We start from the raw sequence: 24,201 nt of genomic DNA, 5'->3' as shown, positions 1-24,201 counted from the left end.
TTGAGAGAGAACGATAACCTTTCTACAGACCCGCAGCATTAGTAACATTCTTAGCTTTTCTCTGATAATCCTATCCACGATGTTCACTAACTCAAGCTGAGAACCTCCATTTATTCTCCTTGCTCACCTATGACATGACAATTAAACCATTCTGTGTTCTGATTTTGAGTGAATAATTCGATAAAGAAAGCAAAGTTATAGTAATTATTGAGCATATGGAATGAGAGGCAATTCTAAAGATAAACTAATATTGCTGTCAAAACACGCTCTCCACAGGTTAAACTTGCATGAACATCCTCATTTCAAGCTTGTATAACTACCTGAAAAGATGTCTGTTCCTCAAAATTCAGTATCAAAGGGAGAATCTGACACATTTTAAGATCAAAAGCAGAACACCTCTAAGTTAAAAGATTGTTCTGGGTTTAAAACAAGTTAAATTCTATCTACAGAATCGGTGACATGCTGTCGACTAGCACAGACAATCATTTTTAAAAACAAACCGTAAACATGGTTACAGAAGTGCACAATGTAATACTACAGGGCATGGCTTTTTTAGGCTTTAAAATCAGTGCTTATCTTCCATTTAAAAATGAGTTTTTACTCAGACAGTCTAATTATGTTACACAGATGCAGATGGTGTGGGTGGAGTTTGTATCATGTAAACAGTACTTTATGAATAGTTATGTCACACTTTCTGGTATCTTTGTGCTTACTCTACAAACGTTACGGTGTTCAACGAGCCCAAATGAGGCCATGTTACACCTCTCTTTATCTCCTTGTACTGGCTACCGGTTGTGGCTCACATCAAGTTCAAGACATTGATGCTTGCATATAGAACAGCCACAGGCTCAGCACCTGCCTACTTCCACTAACTACAATGAATCTACATCCCCTCCAGAAGTCTGAGACCCGCTTTATTTATCGCTTTCTAGCTTGTACTTATGTGAATAATATAAAAAGATTGGTATTACAAGCACTTCCTGTGTCTGTTTGCCTCTTTAAGAAGAATCGCTTTATGTATCCCCCAGTTGTACTGTAAGTAGCTTTGGATAAAAGTGTCTGCAAAATGACTAAATGTAAATGTAAATGTACTGTTTATTATTTCTGTAAACACAGTGGTGACTACCCAAATTTAATTGCGCAATAACAGTTTTCCAAGCTCTTTAATTATTAGGTAATGCTAATCCCCTGCGAATAGACCAGCTGTAAATATGTATGTAAATATTCTATCAGTTGCTGGCACAAAATTTTGGTTAGCAGAATTCAATGAAGAAGAAGAAGTCGTTCAGCTGGACCTAACTGATATTATAAGCAACATATTATAAAAAATATTTTAAACAACGTAGTAGGCACAGGAAACAACATGGCACGCACATGACGACAGGGAGGTCATGGAGGTGCGTATATTATCGAGGTACTCCTCGCAATTCTGTGCCTGGTTGCATGAAAGCCCTTGAGTAATTTGACATGGGGGAGTCCCTTACGAGAAAAAAACAAGGGATTTCTTTAAGAGCATTGCAACAAACGTCTTAACTCTCACACTTACCTAAGTGTTTATACCAAGTGTTCAATGACTTAAAAACAGACAGCAATCATGAACAGCACAATGATCTGTTGATGTTTAAAGTTGTGTAGTCTGAGCTAGGTTTAAGGGTACCCTTAACATTATTATAAGTGAATTTTTTTTTTTTTTTTTGCTTAAGGGCTTTTATGCAACTGGGCACTGGTAATTTTAATGAGATTTCTTATCCCATGCGAACTGGCCATTAGAATTACAGACGTTTTGTGATAAAATTACATACTCCATCTACCCTTGTAAAACTAATCCCATCTGAATAGGGTTTTAGATTATAAACACGCGTCTAGGTTTCGCTAATGTGACTATTCCACAAGTGTATTTCTATAAAGACAATTGTGATTTTAACAAACTACAGAACAAGTCGAAATAGATTTCTTAGGTAATCAACAGCATGTCATAGACACTTTATTTAGTGTAAAGAAAAAAATTGGATTCACAAGTAATCCTTCCTTCTTATCCTTCCACAGGCACACTAACATCAATTTAGCCATATTAAACCTGACAGTTAGTTAAATTGATTAAAAACCCACTTACCTGTTTGGATTGCTTAATCAGATACATCACACTTCAGAACTGATGACAGGTAGTCTTTACCTGCAAGAAAAATCCCTCCTGAAATATGTGGCTAGGCTAAAAATTGGCAAAAAGTGGGTCTTTGCTAACCCTAATGAGGTTCACAAATAGTGGTTGTTTCCAGTGAGCTATTGCTTTCAATTGCAGCCCATTATTCAATCAGCTCTGTTGGGACTGTAAGTCACATGCAATCTCATATTTATGCAAAACATGGCTGTCAGCCTCATCGTCTCATAGGCTGTTATTATCATTATGCACAGCATAAGTGTGCCAAATTAATGAACGCTGCTTCTCGCCGTCTAGAATGTCGACAGCCACCTAATGACGAGGTGCCATCTACCTGTAAGCTATGGTGTAATAATTATCTCCAACAGAACACACACTCTCACACACCGTGGAGAATGTTGGTGTAAAAACCTATTCTCAAAAACGCAATCACATAACGTTTGTTCCCCCTCTCTGGTTTTATTTGCTGATGTGTAATAAGGTCCACAGGGCAACTCATGCGTGGATCCACAGTGGAGCAGAGTTCAGAAGTTCACAGAAACGGGGACTCCTCAGGATTAGGCTTGTAAATATTGTACTAAACTCCTCAAACAGGATTTAGATGAACATTGTGCAGTCTTGGAACTTTTTCCTAAATACTCTGTCATAGTTGAGTGATATTTTAACATGGTTTACAGCTAACACAATGATCTTGATGTCTTGGAAACAACGTAATGAATGCAAGCTGTAGCCTATATGAACAGTTGCAGGTAATGTAGACAATGCTTCAAAAGATACTGATTGCTAATTGTTTCCAGCTTGAACCTCTGAATATATTCAGCCAATGCTGTCTTGTGCTATCACACGCATTTGGTACAGGCAATTAATCTGTGCTAGAACTCAAACAGTGGCAGAAACAACATCACTTGCAATTATGAGTCATGATAAGGAGGGATAATGACTATGCGGGTGTTTATGCTACAATATATTTGCTAATCATAACATGCGTTATGCATCTTTCTCCCTTGACAAAGACTCTCATGGGGGGTGAGATTCCAATTTACATCCTTCAAATAAAGCAGAACTCAAACAGGATGGCAGCATCGGCCCTGTAGGGTTTGTATAGAATCTATATTCAATGTATATATGTTTATGAATCTATATTCAACCACTCCAGACATGTCGTTCTTGAATATGTCTGCTTCACATGATTGGTACAATTCCAATTCATGTCTGTTGCCCAAACGGTGTGGGACAAGTCGCACATCAGAGTCTAATACCTAGGGTTAGGGGTTTCTCAAATGAGTATGAGTAATAGTAGGTGATAAATTTTCAAGCACTACTACTAATAAGATTGGTGTACTACGCTGTCTGGAAACACATTGTTTATGTATAATAGTATTATTTTTATTTTTATTTTTTTTTAATTGTAGCATATAATATGCTTCGGGGTGTTTCGGGTGAGATATTACAGCCAGATAAAATAATATATTGAAAACAGCTTCTTTACAATTTGTATTAAACCCATAGATGGATGCTTAGATATTACCTGTTCACATTTATCTTATTTATCTGTTAATGTTTCATTGCCCAAAATGTGCAGTGCACCAAAACAGTTGTAAACAAAACCAGTCTTGAGATAAAGCAAAATACAACTTTTTAAAGTTTTAATAATTTTATTGAGCACTGCAGATACATTTGCCTGAAGTACATAGATAGTCACATTACTGCTCAGCTACCTAACATAGATAAGTGCATCTGTGTGCAGATTAAACAATCACGCAGGTGAGTCAGCCTGGAGGCCTAATCTGTTTTCTTCAAAAATAATTAATAACCCTACAAAGGAAAAGAGCAAAACGTTGTGTGGGGAAATGATCAACCATGAAGTCCCACATACATACATGCACCAAACACTCTGTTAGCACACATGCAGCGTTTTCAATTCCGACTCCAGCCTCTAATGATTATTAGTGCAGGCTAGCGTGACCGAACAGCCGAAGTAATGTAATTACACCCATGTCATCGAGCTTAAGGCAGGAGAGAGAAACCGACAGCGAGAGAGAGAGAGGAATGGGAAGGTGATCTGAGTCCTTTGTCAGCGGGAAGAAGTCCTGAACAAACACTGTCTGAATAGGCTAATTAGAAATGATATTTGTGATCTGGATTTGGTGCCAATGTACAATTTTTTTTTTTTTTTTACTACAGCTGAGATTGACTACTTTCCTTTATTGATTGATTGGCCTCCAAAAATATCTTTACACAGACAGAGAGGAACAATCTCTCCGTGTCAGTTTTTAACCCACACATACGCCTCAAAGCCATTTTCTAATGACAGAGAGGGCACTGTTGAAGGTGAACTGCCCTGGGTGGGATCCTCGGTAGGACAGGAGCAAAGACCCTGCCTGAGCGCTGTGGCCGGCCTGGTGGAGGTCACGGGCGGCCTTCTCCACATCCCATTCCCCCTGAGCCAGCATGTGAGAGACCAGTGAAGAATACAGAGCTGTGTCCACACAACTGATCAACATCCCAGCATTCAACAGCAGAGACAGGAGCTCAGAGTCACACACCTCCTCAGTCACCTACAGAGAGACAAAGAGAAACAAGCCATGAAAAGGAGAGAACAAATTATGTGCTTGTGCGTGTGTGCGTGAGTTTCTTCAAAAATATTAAGCGGCACAACTGTTTTGAGCATCAGAATAATAAAAACATTTCTTGAGGACCAAATCAGCATAGTAAAATGATTTCTGAAGAATCATGTGACACTGAAGACTGGAGTAATGATGCTGAAATCTCAGCTTTGTCACCACATGAATAAATTACTTTTCAAAGTATTTTAAAATAGGAAAGTGTTACTGTAAATTGTAATTATATTGTGTTTTTGATCAAATAATTGCAACATTGGTGAGCAAAAGAAGACATCTTTCGAAGTAATAATAATAATAATAAAAAAATCTAACCCACCCTAATTAATGGAAGTGTACTGCATATATTATAAAGTAGTTATGTCCCCAAATTATGTGTCAACTCTGTTACTATCATACATTACCCATTTTAAAGTCAACACTGAAACCACAATTTTTTGGTAATTAAAATGCAGACGATGGTACAAATATCATCTTTTTTTCCCCCAATAACACAGAACTTGGGCTTTGAACTGTACAACATATATTCTGATAACAACATTATTTGCCTAATATATATATATATATATATATATATATATATATATATATATATCTATATATATATATATATATATATATATATATATATATATATATATATATATACAGGTCCTTCTCAAAAACCCAAAATTCCTATCTCAAAAAATTAGCATATCATGAAAAGGTTCTCTAAACGAGCTATTAAACTAATCATCTGAATCAACTAATTAACTCTAAACACCTGCAAAAGATTCCTGAGGCTTTTAAAAACTCCCAGCCTGGTTCATTACTCAAAACCGCAATCATGGGTAAGACTGTCCAAAAGGCCATCATTGACACCCTCAAGCGAGAGGGTAAGACACAGAAAGAAATTTCTGAACGAATAGGCTGTTCCCAGAGTGCTGTATCAAGGCACCTCATCGGGAAGGCTGTGGGAAGGAAAAAGTGTGGCAAAAAACGCTGCACAACGAGAAGAGGTGACCGGACCCTGAGGAAGATTGTGGAGAAGGACCGATTCCAGACCTTGGGGGACCTGCGGAAGCAGTGGATTGAGTCTGGTGTAGAAACATCCAGAGCCACCGTGCACAGTCGTGTGCAGGAAATGGGCTACAGAGAAGCAGCACTGGACTGTTGCTCAGTGGTCCAAAGTACTTTTTTCGGATGAAAGCAAATTTTGCATGTCATTCGGAAATCAAGGTGCCAGAGTCTGGAGGAAGACTGGGGAGAAGGAAATGCCAAAATGCCTGAAGTCCAGTGTCAAGTACCCACAGTCAGTGATGGTCTGGGGTGCCATGTCAGCTGCTGGTGTTGGTCCACTGTGTTTTATCAAGGGCAGGGTCAATGCAGCTAGCTATCAGGAGATTTTGGAGCACTTCATGCTTCCATCTGCTGAAAAACTTTATGGAGATGAAGATTTCGTTTTTCAGCACGACCTGGCACCTGCTCACAGTGCCAAAACCACTGGTAAATGGTTTACTGACCATGGTATTACTGTGCTCAATTGGCCTGCCAACTCTCCTGACCTGAACCCCATAGAGAATCTGTGGGATATTGTGAAGAGAAAGTTGAGAGACGCAAGACCCAACACTCTGGATGAGCTTAAGGCCACTATCGAAGCATCCTGGGCCTCCATAACACCTCAGCAGTGCCACAGGCTGATTGCCTCCATGCCACGCCGCATTGAAGCAGTCATTTCTGCAAAAGGATTCCCGACCAAGTATTGAGTGCATAACTGAACATAATTATTTGAAGGTTGCCTTTTTTTGTATTAAAAACACTTTTCTTTTATTGGTCGGATGAAATATGCTAATTTTTTGAGATAGGAATTTTGGGTTTTCATGAGCTGTATGCCAAAATCATCAGTATTAAAACAATAAAAGACCTGAAATATTTCAGTTGGTGTGCAATGAATCTAAAATATATGAAAGTTTAATTTTTATCATTACATTATGGGAAATAATGAACTTTATCACAATATGCACATTTTTTGAGAATGACCTGTATATATATATATATATATATATATATATATATATATATATATACACACACACACACACACACACACCCCCACACAAATGTTAATCTACCTGTTAATTTAACTTACTATTTTATGAACATGTCTGATACTATATTTTATCACAAAAACAAAAAACAAACCTGTAAAAACCATCACACCATAAAAGCAGCTATTAGTCTTAAAAACAGACTACATCTTGCCGCCTCCACTTCAGAATAGAGCTTACAGACTCACGCCTGCACCCTAGATTCTGTTTATCTGTGTTATCTAGTGGCCATGTTGTACTTGAATGTCTGGAGGAGGTCACATGCGATATAAATGAGCTCAGAGAGAGATGTCCCACCCTTCTGTGACCCCCGGACTGCTCAGAGAGACCAGGAGCACTTCTCTCGTCTTTTCAGCATAAATAATTCAACTGCCGGCTTTAGAGGTGGAGAACACAGAGGAGCTTTACTGTAGGAGTCAGCACACTGGAAAATCAATTATGTGCTAAATTTGATTAAAGGCCAGCTTAAGTCAAGATATGATGCCCTTCGAGTGTGTGTGTGCGTCCTCATATTAAATACGACATGACATTAATAGTGGATATAAAATAAACAAATGCAGTTTGTATATATTGTAATGACCTTGCACAACGGTTTTTAACGCTTATGGAATTAGTTCAGATTTACAGTTATCCAAAAGACATACACATACATAATAAATGTGCAGTCACATTAGTGAAACGTTGTAGACAAAAAGGTCACTTTTCTGTTGTAGTGACGTATGAAGTGCAGTCACTTTCTAAGCTCTATCTAAGTCACTTTCAAATGAAGCAGCTTTCTATTGGTCAACACCGCGAATCCACAACAACAGAGCTTCAAGATATCTCATCTATGACTCTCTTTCCCTTTCATTCAGGCCCAAAGCTGCATTATTACAAGTTTCAAGTTGAGACCACAGCAATGAAAATATCCTTTTAATGTATAATCATCTACGTCTTACTTGCAATTAATAATTTTTGACATTAAAACTATTTACTCTTATGTTGACAGATAGTTTCTTGTGTATGTGGTGGTGAATTTCTCTTCCCCCTGCTCAAAGCCTTGTGTAGTTTTTCACTCTTATTTCTCCTTTCCAGCCAAGACGTCTTTAGAGAGTCGTTAGAGACGGCACAGACGGAGCTAAAAGGTCGAAGAACAGCAAGTGCAATTTGAGAAAGCAAGAGAGAGAGAAAAACAGAGAAAGAGTGTGTTAGAGAAATTGAGAGAGGAGGATGGAAGGAGGGAGAGAGGGAAGAAAATAAGAGGATGAAGGGAAAAGGGAAGAGCATAGAGAGAGTCAGAGCTAAAATGTCGAGCGCTGAACTGTGAAGAAAGATCAGCCAGCTGTAGAAACCACTTCATAAAGATGGAGGGAAACAGAGAAAGCGAAAAACAGCATGAAGGAGAAGAGAGAGCTGGCACATGGCCTATAATGTTTCAAATGGATGCCGATGATAAAAATGATGTGGCTTGTGAAAAATCATTTGAATTTTTCTTCATTTGAAAGGAATGAAGATGTGAATATGAGAAAGCAGTAATGTGCTGTTAAGATATTCTACTCATCACCTTCTTCCAACAGACAGATGAGAGCAATTTCTCATTTTCCTTTACTGGAACTCTATTTCTGATCATTTCAAGGAGAAAAATGAGAGAGAAGGGATGCAAATAGCACTCACTTATACAGTAGCATATACCGAATTTTCCAGATTAAAAAGTCACACCTGAATCTAAGTCAGACTGGGAAAAAAATATTGATAAGACATTTTATAATTAACTGCATTCAAGAATAAATGTTAAATCTATTTATATAAAAGTTTAAAATAAACAAATTATAGTGGCATTCATTATAAACAACATTTATTATAAGCAACAATTTTTAATGAATCTAAAGTGAAACTCAATTACCGGTATGTAGAAAATGTAATAAACAAATAGAATGTGAGCCTTAGACTATCTAACAAAGAACAAACAGTTTTAAAGTTGAATATGAGGAGAGATAAAAACTGAAACCCACGAGATAAAACATTTCTCAAAGCACAAACCAGTCTAATTTGCCAACGTTGACCAGCACTTACCAAATTTGTAAAACAAAGAAAGTAAATGACTTTAGTTTTTTTTTTTATAAAAAAGAAAGAAAAAAAAAGCATTTCTGATCGACAGCAATTTTCTATTTAACCACATTTTCTTCTTACAGCTTATTTTTCTTAGGCTTCTTAAGGCAATCATTATCCAATAATAATAAAAGCAGATATTATTTATTAATTTATGTTCAAACCTACCTTTTTCCATGCAACTACATTATTTGATATATATCCTTTCTTCCAAATTAAGTCTTTCTATCTATCTATCTATCTTAGATTGATAGATCATTTGGAAGAAAGGATATATATATCATATAATTTATGTGTATATTATATATTATACACATAAATGCTATATATATATATATATATATATATATATATAAACACACACACACACACACACACACACATACATAAAGAAAAAAGAAAGAAAGAAAGAAAAAGAACTGAGGAATACACATTAGTAAGCGAGGAGGGAATAAGGTAAAAAGGAAGTAAGAAAAAAGGGAAGCAATAAGGGATAGATGGGTCGATGCATGTATGGAGGAATGGATGGATGAATTTATGTATGGATGGCCAGCCAGGAGTCGTTGGCAAGGCAGTAAGTATGTGTCAGAAACAGAGAATAAGACAGATAGCGGATCGGTGCTATTGCTCTCCTCTGGACGGACAAGCACAGAAAATGAACAGAATGGGATCTATCTACTTGATTTATTTGGCAAAACAATGTAATTCAATGGGATCCATTGCTATTTGTACCCCAAAATATCTTATTTTGTGTTCTGCAGAGGAAAGGTTAAACAGGTTTGGAACAACATCATTATTTGGAACATACATCAATAGGAGAGAAGAGAGAGTGAGGAAATGTACCTCTGTCTTCCAAAATGGCAAAAATGGCAAGAAAAAACTTGTCAAGCTGAACAAACAATATTTGATTAAGGCTGAATATACTGCTCATAACAATCAGTGGTAACAAATGGAGTGGAAAGTGGAAAAGAAAACGGCTTGATTTTTGTTACTGGGAAATGTCCTTTAAAGGCCCCAGCGGTGAGGTTAATGAAGCTACTTTGATAACACTGGAAGTCAGAAACATGAACACACACAGCTATAAATATTTCAGACCATAATCTTATAAAATCCCCGAAAAAGGTAAACCCATTGATCCAGAATACTCGCTCGGGGTGTCTATGGTGTGTGTCAGTCTGGATGCATGTTTGTTATTGGCACTGTATCCATGTATCCAAGATAAACTGATTAAAAGCATAATTGTGCACACATACACAAACGTGTGTTTTTTATATCATAGTATTTATAGTGAGCTAATGATATTTATGATCCTGTAACCCTGCCTTCTTTTCATTAAGACATTATTTAGTTGTTTATTAAGCTATTTTGTTGTGGAGACTATTCATAAGTGATTCAGTTTTTTTCTATTCCTGTATGGACATTTTGTTCTCACAAATAAAACGGCACATTAACAGTCTATTTACAAATCCGCATACTGTTCTCTAATATCTGCTAATGCACCCAAGGAATATGGGAAGAGCTCGTTAAAAATGTATGTTTCTTTTTGTTTAGTTTTTTGTCTTTTGTGCTGGTTGCATCGCAGCTTTAATCAGAATGACGGAGTGTCATAAATGATGCATGCTTTGCTTTACTTTTATCGTTTAAATCATAAAGCTGGTTTGGATCAGGACAGAGTAGGACGAAGAGAGGGTCCAAAACACAGCTGGGTCTCTGCAGTAGCGGTTTCAGAGCAGCCCTCCTGAAAACACCAAGCGATTTTATTATTATAGACGACAGCGGTGAAGGAGGGAGTGGATGAGAAATATATAACCACCAACTATTACCCTCATATTGGTGCTCAGCAACAATCTAATTAGATGCAAATCAGAGAAGGTTAAACCAAAGGGAGCTAGAAAAGATATTCACAATAACAGAGACTCACTGAGAAGTCTGGTCCACATTGCAGTGTACTGTATTTTGGCCAAGAACAGAGTACTTCGACAGGAAGAGACCGAATGACTGCAATGTAAAGGGATCAACAGAATTTTTTGAGTTCACCTGCATTTTAGAGAGAGTTTAATCTTTAATAGATTCAGAGGCTGTGCTGCAAATAATCTTTCACTTGGACAGACATCTTTGTAAATTTTCTGTCGTGTTCTATTTTTATCCATTAGATACGTAATGCTTGATTTTTTTAATGTGACATTAATCTAACAAGAACATATGTTGCAAAAGGTTTTTTTATTTCTACCATTTGTATGTTGCAACTTCTTTGCCTTCTTTTATTCCTTTTTCTAAACTAACAGTTTTCAATACAGCATTTATGAATCTAGATAAAAGGTATTTATACATACACTAATACAAATGATTAACATCAGTTACTGTATTATGAACAAACATTCATTAAAAATTAACAACTGTTACATTATGAATTAACATTAACCTTTATTTTAATAATATGTTATAAAAACTCTAGCCTCCAGTTTTATGTTTTTACGCAACAACCGTGATCATTTATTTTCAGAATTCTTTAATGATTGAGTTCAAAAGAACAATGTATTTGAAATAGAAATTATAATTGATTTAACGGTGACTTTTAACCAATTTTATGCATTATTACATAATAAAATGTTATTTATTTTTAATCTGGTAAATGACAGATCTTTTTTTGGTGGCCTCTGAATAGATAAACAACACGGGACTCCAAAAGAATAGATGTGACAAGACAAAATATGAAAACGATCGGAAACAAGAGGCTACCTTTATACCTTTTTTTGAATCCGTGAGTGCAGTACACCTACAAAGTGTTAGCACTCGTTAGCTTGTCAGTAGCGTTTTCATTCGAACCTATCGCTGTTTTCTTTTCTCCTCTCCTCTCCCTCGCTCCAGTTTTTCACAAGTTCATCAAACAACCGCAGTAAGAATATTTCATCAAGCACGGTGAGTAATGGCTTCTCCTGCTATTGTTATTTGCACCTCTTGCCACATGTACAGTTTATCTATCTCTGTCGCAGATGAGGGATTCACATGTGATAAATGCAGGGAAATAGTTAGGCTGACAGAGAAGATTTCAGAATTAGAGACACACATCCAAACTTTAATTGAGGACAGTAAGAATGTTAGGGCTCTAGATACGGCTTTGGATGCGTCTAGCTCAGGGATTCCTGTACATTGTTCGGTTCCGGCAACAGAGCCCCTGCAGCAGGGCAACTGGGTGACAGTGAGGCAGCGTAGTCGTGGGTCAAAACACCGCTCTTCTGTTCCGATCAAAACATTAAACAGGTTCTCCCCACTCAGTGATGCACCCACTGAGAAACCTGATGAAAGTGCTCTAGTTATTGGTGATTCTATTGTACGGAACGTGAATATAGAGACACCAGCCACCATAGTCAAATGTTTACCGGGAGCCAGAGCGCCTGACATCTTGGCAAATTTAAAAGTGCTGGCTAATGCCAAACGTAAATACAGTAAGATTGTTATTCATGCCGGCGTGTGAACTTGCAAACATGATGTCAGACACTGTAATATGCTCTGGTCCCCTCCCTGCTTACCGTGGTGATGAGATGCATAGCAGATTGTCATCACTCAATGGCTGAATGTCTAAGTGGTGCCCACAGAATAACATAGGTTTCAAAGACAATTGAACGAGCTTTTGGGGTAGACCTGACCTGTTGAAAAGAGATGGTCTTCATCCCTCCCGGGGTGGCGCCACTCTTCTCTCTAGAAATATGGCAAATAGTTTTAGTGTTTATACTTGACTAACGGGGGCCCAGGTCAGGAAGCAGACAGACTGGCTAAACCAACCGTCTGCGAGCTGCCTCACGTCACAGAGGTCAGCTTATTCTCAGCACATAGAGACTCTTTCACCTAGATATCACACTATAGAGACTGTGTCTGTTCCCCGAACTAGAAAATTTAATTGAAAATTGATTAACAATTTAATTGAGGTTCAACAAATAAAAAACAGATGCAATACGGATAAACAAATTATAAAGCTTGGCTTATTGAATATCAGATCCCTTTCTACGAAAACACTTTTTGTAAATAATATGATCACTGATCATAATATAGATGTGCTCTGTTTGACAGAAACCTGGCTAAAACCTGATGATTACATTATTTTAAATGAGTCCACCCCCCAAGATTACTGTTATAAACATGAGCCGCTCGTTTGAAGTAATGGTGCTACATATAACATTATCCAGAGAAACAAATGTTAATCATAAATCCCCTGTTATGTTTGTACTGGCTACTGTATACAGGCCACCAGGGCACCAGACAGACTTAATTAGACATTCTGAACTCTATTGGGGTTAGACAACACGTTTCAGGACCTACTCATTGTCGAAATCATACTCTAGATTTAATACTGTCACATGGAATTGATGTCGATAGTGTTGAAATTATGCAGCCAAGTGATGATATCTCAGATTATTGTTTAGTTTTGTGCAAACTTCATATAGCCAAAATTGTAAATTCTACTTCTTGTTACAAGTATGGAAGAACCAACACTTCTACCACAAAAGACTGCTTTTTTAGTTATCTTCCTGATGTATCCAAATTCCTTAGCATATCCAAAACCTCAGAACAACTTGATGATGTAACAGAAACTATGGACTCTCTCTTTTCTAGCACTTTAAATACAGTTGCTCCTTTACGCTTAAGGAAGGTTAAGGAAAACAGTTTGACACCATGGTATAATGAGCATACTCGCACCCTAAAGAGAGCAGCCCGAAAAATGGAGCGCAGCTGGAGGAAAACAAAACTAGAGGTATTTCGTATTGCTTGGCGGGAAAGTAACCTATCCTACAGAAAAGCATTAAAAACTGCTAGATCCGATTACTTTTCTTCTCTTTTAGAAGAAAACAAACATAACCCCTGGTATTTATTCAATACAGTGGCTAAATTAACGAAAAATAAAGCCTCAACAAGTGTTGACCTTTCCCAACACCACAGCAGTAATGACTTTATGAACTACTTTACTTCCAAAATCGATACTATTAGAGATAAAATTGCAACCATTCAGCCGTCAGCTACAGTATCGCATCAGACAGTGCACTATAGACCCCCTTGAGGAACAGTTCCACTCATTCTCTACTATAGGAGAGGAAGAATTGTATAAACTTGTTAAATCATCTAAACCAATAACATGTATGTTAGACCCTATACCATCTAAGCTCCTAAAAGAGGTGCTTCCAGAAGTCATAGATCCTCTTCTGACTATTATTAATTCCTCATTGTCATTAGGATATGTCCCCAAAACCTTCAAACTGGCTGTTATTAAGCCTCTCATCAAAAAACCACAACTTGACCCCAAAGAACTAGTTAATTATAGACCAATCTCGAATCTCCCTTTTCTGTCCAAGATACTAGAAAAGGTGGTATCCTCACAATTAAAAATGGTATATGTGAGGATTTCCAGTCAAGATTCAGACCGTATCATAGTACTGAGACTGCTCTCCTTAGAGTTACAAATGATCTGCTCTTATCATCTGATCGTGGGTGTATCTCTCTATTAGTTTTATTGGATCTTAGTGCTGCGTTTGACACAATTGACCACAACATTCTTTTGCATAGACTTGAACACTTTGTTGGCATTAATGGAAGTGCATTAGCATGGTTTAAATCGTACGTATATGACCGCCATCAGTTCGTAGCAGTGAATGAAGATGTATCATATCGATCACAAGTGCAGTATGGAGTACCTCAAGGCTCAGTACTAGGGCCGCTACTCTTCACACTCTATATGTTACCCTTGGGAGATATCATCAGGAAACATGGTGTTAGCTTTCACTGTTATGCTGATGATACTCAGCTCTATATTTCTTCGCGGCCCGGTGAAACACACCAATTTGAAAAACTAATGGAATGCATAGTCGATATTAAAAACTGGAGGACGAGTAATTTATTACTGCTAAATTCTGAAAACAGAGGTGTTAATTATAGGACCTAAAAACTCTGCTTGTAATAACCTAGAAAACTGTCTAAGACTTGATGGTTGCTCTGTCAATTCTTTGTCATCAGTTAGGAACCTAGGTGTGCTATTTGATCGCAATCTTTCCTTAGAAAGCCACGTTTCTAGCATTTGTAAAACTGCATTTTTCCATCTCAAATACATATCTAAATTACGGCCTATGCTCTCAATGTCAAATGCAGAAATGTTAATCCATGCATTTATGACCTCAAGGTTAGATTATTGTAATGCTTTATTGGGTGGTTGTTCTGCACGCTTAGTAAACAAACTACAGCTAGTCCAAAATGCAGCAGCAAGAGTTCTTACTAGAACCAGGAAGTATGACCATATTAGCCCGGTCCTGTCAACACTGCACTTGCTCCCTATAAAACATCGTATAGATTTTAAAATATTGCTTATTACTTATAAAGCCCTGAATGGTTAAGCACCTCAGTATTTGAATGAGCTCCTTTTACATTATAATCCTCTACGTCCGCTACGTTCTCAAAACTCAAGGAATTTGATAATACCTAGAATATCAAAATCAACTGCGGGCAGCAGATCCTTTTCCTATTTGGCGCCTAAACTCTGGAATAACCTACCTAACATTGTTCGAAAGGCAGACACACTCTTGCAGTTTAAATCTAGATTAAAGACCCATCTCTTTAACCTGGTTTACATATAAAATACTAATATGCTTTTAATATCCAAATCCGTTAAAGGATTTTTAGGCTGCATTAATTAGGTTAACCGGAACCAGGAACACTTCCCATAACACCCTATGTACTTGCTACATCATTAGAAGAATGGCATCCGCTAATATTTGTCTGTTTCTCTCTTATTACGATGTCACCGTAGCCACCAGATCCAGTCTGTATCCAGATCAGAGGGTCACTGCAGTCACTCGGATCCAGTACGTATCCAGACAAGATGGTGGATCAGCACCTAGAAAGGACCTCTACTGCCCTGAAAGACAGCGGAGACCAGGACAACTAGAGCCCCAGATACAGATCCCCTGTAAAGACCTTGTCTCAGAGGACCACCAGGACAAGACCACAGGAAACAGATGATTCTTCTGCAAAATCTGACTTTGCTGCAGCCTGGAATTGAACTACTGGTTTTGTCTGGTCAGAGGAGAACTGGCCCCCCAACTGAGCCTGGTTTCTCCCAAGGTTTCTTTCTCCATTTTTCGGTTCCTTGCTGCTGTCGCCTCTGGCTTGCTTAGTTGGGGTCACTTCATCTACAGCGATATCGTTGACTTGATTGCAAATAAATGCACAGACACTATTTAACTGAACAGAGATGACATCACTGAATTCAATGATGAACTGCCTTTAACTATCATTTTGCATTATTGACACACTGTTTTCCTAATGAATGTTGTTCAGTTGCTTTGACGCAATGTATTTTGTTTAAAGCGCTATATAAATAAAGGTGACTTGACTTGATACCTGTGCTGAGTTGACAGAATTTCTCTGAATCAATAATGACAAAAAAATAATAAAAATTTCAGTCGGAAATTGTTCTAAAGTAAAGGTAATGGACTGAGAACTAAAAATACATAAAGGTGGAAGTGTTGAAGTGCCAACAATTTCCCAGCAAAATAGCTTCTGGGAGATTTTGCTGAATGCTGGCACTGATTGAAAAAAGAAAAGAATGACCCTTTTAAAAATGGCCTATAACAAAATCATTCAGCCGAACTGTCGACTACTGTCCCTTTCTTTCATGTCCTCTTTTTTCACATTACAGACCCATTCATTCACATTTACTGAACTGTGATTTCTTAGAAAGACCAGGTCTATGCACACATCGGATCGAGCAAACTCCTGCGGAGAAGAAAATTAAGAAGTGATCGTCTTAATGGTGGTCTCCTTACATCTCTAGGATCAAATCTGCCTAGTCTGACAGATTCTGACCGTGTACTATTCCTTCAAATTTAATTTTTACATCAATTTGCTTTGAACGTTGTAATTGAAGCTTTCTTGTCAGTGGAGCGGTGTCGCCTGTACAAATGTTTTACAAGATAATTTCAATAGCACGACAGACACGACTGTCATATTAAACAAACAGACACATGCAGTGCATAACTAGAAAAAATTAATAACAGGCCACTTAAAATTGTAGGGAAAAAATATATAATAAATGAACACAATAACCTACATAATAACTTCAAAATTTCCCCTCTATTTTCGATTGTTGTTCTTAATTAAACAAAATAATCTCCATAAAAAACAACCTCATCACAGAGAATAATAAAAGCCATGCTTATTCAACATGATTCATATTCTGCAGCAATAAGTCCATTATAAAACACAAGCTTATTATGAGCGAGAACAATGCACATCAGATCGCCCAATACAAACAGAGACGGGGTGAGCAGTACTTAATTGCTCCCGGTAAAGAAAGCCAATTGACTGGCATTGATGAGTCTATTCAAATATAATCGGTGAGGAAAAAGGAAGCACAGGGGCTGAGGTGTGACCGAATATGTGTGGAGAAGACAGAGCTGAAGTAGTCAAAGGTGAATGATACTTGATTACTTTTGAGAAGATGACACGTTGCCATTCGTTCCTGTGTAATGGCATCATTGGTTGGAAGATCTCGCTTAATCACGTATGCAACCCCAAGTGGGAAAAGATGTTGTTTGGAATTAGTTTTACAGTGATCTTAATGTGTTTTAACATTGGAAGAGGTTAATAAAATAAATTAATAAAAAAAAAAACATCTAACATTATGACAGCTGCAACTACTCTTCTGAGAATGCAGCAAAATGTCAGGCTTTCAGTAAGCAACAGTTTAGAAGGGGAAACGAGGACACGCTGTTTGTACGTGTGTGTGTGTGTGTGTGTGCCGAGGCTGGAGTATGGCAGGAGGGTTACTAAATAAATCAATGTCTTGAGCATTCAGAGGGGAAGCAAATTCCCTCTAGCACTGAAATCAGATTGTGCTGATAGATTACAACAAGATAAACTTACTGGCTACCACAACACAGAAGAACAAGACACAAACCACAAATCACAACATTTTGTTTGATTAATTAATTGTCCTACGAATAAATGTGATTAATGGTATAACATAAATTGTATAATAAAAAAAAGAATAATTTGTTCAGGTTTTCAATAATAATAATAATAATAATATATATATATATATATATATATATATATATATATATATATATATATATATATATATATATAATGTAAGGATTTGTAAACAAATTATGCACAGAAATAGAACGATAATATTGTGAATACTTAAAAATATGTACTACTAGTACAAATATGTACTAGTAGTACATATCTGTCCCAAATTCCTCACTTTGGTGCATTAATGAATCAATATTAAAATGAAGTGAATCTTGAGAGCTATCGTTCATAAGTACGAGTTCATAATACACCACTGCACCATAAAAAGAGACATAAAAATACACATTTCCTGCACAATACACAAATTCATGGTATTTGCACAATGATATTAATACAACCACAATTCATGATCAGGCACAATACTTTAGAACACCACAACTGAAGCATATACAAGTATGTGCACACAAAAACACGAGCACGCACACACACACACACACACACACATACAAAGCATCTTGTTAGCTCAGAATGAATAACTAAAAAAAAAAAAAAAAAAAAAAGTCAACAGCATACTCAAATTCACCTATTCCTTTCTTTCTGGCTTTCCTCTATCTCTCTGCCAGGTTTGGAGATGAAAGCACATCACCCTTACCCCGAGAGAAGGAGATTACCCTCATTTTAAGTGAGCTCTTCTCAGTTTCATGGCTTTATCTGATCTAGAGTCAGTGAGAATGTGAGCTCTAATTGATCCTTCTGAGACCCAGCTTATCCAGTCAGTTCCCTAGTCAGTATTTGGGCTATGATGAATTTTTACATGAACCCTAACAGCATCGCGGTGAGCTGTGGTGGTAGCGTAGTGGTTCAAGCTGTGCTCTATGATCAGGCTATGATAAGGGGCCTTGTTAAAAACAAACTTCATATTCTCGATCTGAACGTTAGGATCCTTTGGAAGGATATACAAGTGCACACAGTCACAGGTTTAGACAGATTTTCCACGTTACTTCTATCATTAGGTGTTTGGTGTTAGTAACTGTCAGACTTGGTCCTCTTTGCTTCACAGTGGATTCATTTACTGAATATTTACACCATCTGACATGTAAATGTGGGCTGTCATAAACTAATCTATCAATCCAACTGACTTCAGCAAATTCAGAAAGACCGTTTTTACATCTTATTTTTAATAAATGTATTGGGAATGAAGTTTTGAAACTCTTATTTCAAAAGATCCAGGAAATTATCACCCCTTCAAAATTTTTACGTTTGTAAGTTGCTTTAGATTAAAAGCGTGTAGAAAAATGCTAATTAATCAAATCATGTTTCCAAGGTCTCTGGGAAGAGTCTACCTGTATTAATGTGTAGCCATTCCGACAACAGCTATTGCTTATCTAGCCCTCTAGCAGAGCTGAGAGGATAAACTAAGTGATGGCGCTGTGAGGGCTTGGCTTTTATCTGACCTGCAGTCAGTGAGAGATAGAGGTTACAGTCAGAGCTCTGATAGCACATATCTGATTCAAAGTCCATTCTTGTGTCAACAGTTAGTTTAGTTATATTGAATCCACATTACTAGTGACAGCGGTGGTTAGCTGAAAAGAATACACCTTTGACCATTAGAACTGGCCAGCAATGGGTTGTGAATGACATCCCTTTTTTTCAAATAGGACAGAAATACTTCCAACTTCCAATACACAACCTGGAGGCCACTTTAAAAAATGCTGAATGAATAAAATGGCCTGGTAAAATACTCTTCAATCTGTAACCTTCTCAACTTTGTTAACTTCACTAAACCTTTTGATAATTAATTCTGATTAATCTATCAATTTAATGTAATTTTAAATAGTTTTAAACCTGCTCTGCAAGTGAACAATGTGGCTACCGCTCTCATTATAATAAGTGCAGCAATGTTGGTATTGTTAACTTAAACTAAAATTAAATAAAAAAAACTTCATTAATTGAAATGTATAAAAAAAAAATAATGAAAAACTGAAATTTAAATGAAAATTGTGTTGCATAAGGCAGTTTTTTTATTAATATAACTATTCGTCGTTGAAATGTAAAGATTTAACTCCAGGCATGCTACTAGTAAGGTTTAGTGATGTTTTATTTACACATCAACAGAAAACAGCATAGACTAAAAGAGTGATGTTGGAACTAAAGAATCAGCATCGGTTCTTCAAAATGAAGATTCAAATTATCAAATCAAATCATTTTAGCTTTAATTAAAACATTGTTCCTGTACATCGCCTGTTAGAGTGTTAAACTGGAAATGCCAAAGTCACGGATTAGGTTCCCAGAAAACACATAATGAAGGGAAATGCATGAAATGGAAACAGAATTCTCAAAAGGTCCACTTTGTGGTTACTTAACCATGGGGCGAGAGAAAACGCAGTCAGAATGAAACTTACATCAGTGATGCTTTTGATCTGATCCTGGGTCAGTGTGCGCAGATGCTCATCGTCATTCTCTGTCATCAGCTTCAGAGCGGCCAGCTTAATCCCAGCGTTCAACAGCAGAGACGAAATGTACCCAACGCACTAAAATAAACACAAGTGAAGAGTGAATGTCACGCTACAATCAACATACTGTAGCAGATCTGAACTCACAGTAACATGTTACAGGAAGATCTAATGAAGTGACATTCAGCCAAGTACAGTGACCCATACTCAGAATTTGTGCTCTGCATTTAACCCATCCGAAATGCACACACACACAGAGCAGTGAACACACACACACACTGTGAGCACACACCCGGAGCAGTGGGCAGCCATTTATGCTGCGGCGCCCGGGGAGCAGTTGGGGGTTCGATGCCTTGCTCAAGGGCACCTAAGTCGTGGTATTGAAGGTGGAGAGAGAACTGTACATGCACTCCCCCCACCCACAATTCCTGCCGGCCCGGGACTCGAACTCACAACCTTTCGATTGGGAGTCCGACTCTCTAACCATTAGGCCACGACTTCCCTTAAATACAAAGTTAGGAGCATTTTCAGCATCTTCACAGTATCTTTTTTTGACATTAAACTTGCCGTCAGTGCTGTTTGTGTGCAGTGATGATGACAGCCACACTCTTACCTGGGGGTTAAGTTTGTGTTTGGTCGGGTAAAGCGATCGGCACATAGTTAGAACCTCATTCCCAATGCTGATTTGAGCAAGGCTTGAGGAGTATGCAAGCAGGGCGGATGTAAGACACACCCAGGGGTTCTTCTCTGTCTCCAACCTGTTTAGAGAGAGACACCGGTGTCTGAAGGTGTTCAAAAAACCAACACGTAAAAACAGGCCAGTGTTAAAGATGCAATGAGATGAAATAAGAATCATGAATGTTCATGTGGCACCGTGAAACTTTTAATAGGAATGCATCTGTATAATTAAAAAATAATCCAGTCATAATTATCATGGCATATTACAAGCGTGCAGCTACAAAACTGTGCATATGCTTATCTCCTGAACTCTTGCAAGAAATGAGAGAAGCATTTTAACAAACTCTACTGCCAACCGAGATTAACACACTATCATAATCAAATGCAATCGCACACACACTGATTCCACTTATAATTGAAGTTGGCCTTTCATACACAGAATGTGTTCAACAGTACTATAGATAGTAACACAATACAGTTACATGGAACCTGGAAAACTAAATTACATTCATTACAGTAGTTAAAAGATACATGAACTGGCTATGAAAACTTCTTTAAAGGAATGGTTCACTAAAAAAATGCTAAATTCTCTCATCATTTACATATTTTTAAACCTATATGCTGTCATTTTAACACAAACAGAGAATTTCAAAGAATCTTCACCTAGATCTTCTCTATAAATGATTTTAACTATAAAAGCACCATGAAAGGTGCCTTAAATTAGTCTATATAACTCATGCACTGTATTAGAAGTCTTCTAAAGTCATAAAATGACATTTAAGTTGAGCTGCTACAGCTCTCAAATCACAGGTACTGAAGCAAGCTTGACTTTGTGGTTTTTGGTTACAAGAAATGCAAAACCCAATTATGTTTGATATTACTAACATCCAATCTATGCCATTACCATATTTCATTTAGTTGACTTAAATCATGCAAAGCTATCGTATGACTTCAGAAGATAATAGCATATGAGGCATAGACCACTTTTATTATGTTTTTCTTTTTCTTGCCATTTTCTGTAATTTAACTGGTCACTATAAGATGACAAAATTCTCATATTGTATTTCATAGAAAAACAACAGCAAGTTTAGAATGACATTAGAGTAAATGAATAATCATTTTCATTTTTTTATTGTCTTATCTATGGAGACCTCATGAATATAAACTAAAAGTACCACCAAAACTTTGATGTGAACTCATTAGGAGAATAATCTGAGGAATAGTTCAGCCAAAAATTACAATTTCTTTTACTCCCCATGTGCCATTCTGAAACTGTATGACTTACTTTCTACTGTGCAACAAAAAATATGTTTTAAAGCATGTTTGTAGCCAAACAGGTGACCATTAATTTCCATTGTAGGAACAAAAGAATAATCTTATTTTATGTTTCACAGAAGAAAGTAAGTCATACAGTTTTGAAATGACATAAAGGTGAGTAAAAGACAACAGAACTATCCCTTTAAGACTCGACAAGCAACGGTTCTACTGAATGAAAACTGCAGAGCTCTAATGGGAAAAAAATTAAGATATATTTTAAAAGGATCATGGTGTGGCCAGTGTCTTGTATTCTCTAAGAAAAGACTGTTACCCAGAGCTCTGCGGTGTGTCGATTTCAATTGATTTCCATTCGGATGGCCTTTTCTGGGACTTACTAAAGCAAGACAGAATGAGGAGCAACAAGACAGGTGTTCAGGAGACAGCAAATGTGCCATCTGAATCTTAAGAGATGAAACACAAATGGCGCACATGGTCACATGTGAACTTCTGTGAATACATGAATGTATAGTCAAGCTCTCCTTTATCCTCTCTACAGTTGACTCCCTATCGCACTCACCTTTTGTTTAAATGCCAAAGAGCATAATGACGAACGCACCAAAACTCACATTAACACACAACCCTCTTTGTTCTTCTCTAAGAATGTTAATTTTAAACTCTTCATGAAAACAAAAAACCTCAAGCTATTTGAAAATGTGGCACAATGCATAATCGGCTGGCTTATATTCTCTGTATCTATTTATTGATCTGAATACAAAACAGCTCTCCGATCATCAGCGCAAACTCTGATAGCCTCAACTTTAACCTCAAAAACTCATTCAGAACTGACCTCATCAAACCTGCAATCACACTTAATGGTCTTACAGCACTTTAATTCAAAGACATCTAATGAGAAAATATGTACTGTATATATAAATATAAAAATAAATATTTCTGAAAGAAAATCAAAGAACAACAGAGATTCATAAGGATATTATTTTGAAAAATAAATCCAGCTTGTGGCAAATGTATATATATTGCACGCATACTGGTCTCTTTAAAATACCTGTTTCTGATTGGTCAATCATAGCATTCTTACAGTCAAATATTTAGTATAATGAGCAAATGTCTCCAAAATTTTTAATTACGTTTTATTTATCTGTTAAGTATCTGTGTAATTAGTGGGATAATGTAGTTTTAATTGGTCTGGTCTGTATTAATATTTTGTGACAATGACCTGCTGACTGTACATTATACCTTATATAATAACTTTTAGGAAGTGAATATTTATATTGGAAATCGAGTGTGAACACCAAAGTCTCACCTGCTCTTGTCAGTCACTGGTGGCCACGCCTGTAGGAGGAGCATAAGGTGTTGAAACTCCTCCCATTTACTGCTAGACTCCAAGAGTTCCAGGAACAAAGAGTATCGCTTGTCCTCACTCTCGACATCTTTCATCTCACACTGAGAAAAGAAGGGAAGCAGAGAGAAAGTTCCGTGACTTAATATTATGTCTTAAATTAATATTAAAATTAAAGGGGAAGTTAACATTAACAACAGACTCATTAAAACTTTCTGAGGGAATCCATGGCTTGAAAATGCGAATTCTCTTCCTGGTTTTTAGGACTGTGAACTGAACAGCTATATCAAGCACAAGACTAAAATGCATGACCAAACAGTAAATATGCAAATCTTTGGGACTGAAAGCAGAAGATAAAGTATTTGGCTTATCAGCTAATCATAAGCCAATACTAAATCTGTGAGAGGCAGAACATCTTTCAGGCTACAGTACTAAAAGGTAAAGACAGCATGTTTACAGATGGAGAGAGCTGGCAGGAGAA

At 37.1% G+C, this 24,201-nt stretch overlaps 1 protein-coding gene across 2 annotated transcripts in view; it reads right to left on the bottom strand.

The window, feature by feature from the left end:
- Positions 1–3,793: 3,793 nt before the first annotated feature.
- Positions 3,794–24,201, bottom strand: part of LOC132092337 (NBAS subunit of NRZ tethering complex) — a 145,556-nt gene continuing 125,148 nt past the window's right edge. For both annotated transcript variants that reach the window (XM_059498516.1, XM_059498517.1), the window contains exons 49-52: positions 23,685–23,824; positions 21,042–21,186; positions 20,378–20,506; positions 3,794–4,716 (exon numbers count right to left, since the gene is read on the bottom strand). In XM_059498516.1, coding sequence (XP_059354499.1) covers positions 4,450–4,716; positions 20,378–20,506; positions 21,042–21,186; positions 23,685–23,824 — 681 coding nt within the window. In that variant the 3' untranslated portion in view covers positions 3,794–4,449. The remainder of the gene's footprint in view (positions 4,717–20,377; positions 20,507–21,041; positions 21,187–23,684; positions 23,825–24,201) is intronic.

The sequence above is a fragment of the Carassius carassius genome, chromosome 18, assembly GCF_963082965.1.
Source record: "Carassius carassius chromosome 18, fCarCar2.1, whole genome shotgun sequence".
Taxonomy (NCBI): Eukaryota; Metazoa; Chordata; class Actinopteri; order Cypriniformes; family Cyprinidae; genus Carassius; species Carassius carassius.
This window is presented reverse-complemented; position numbering and strand designations above follow the sequence as displayed.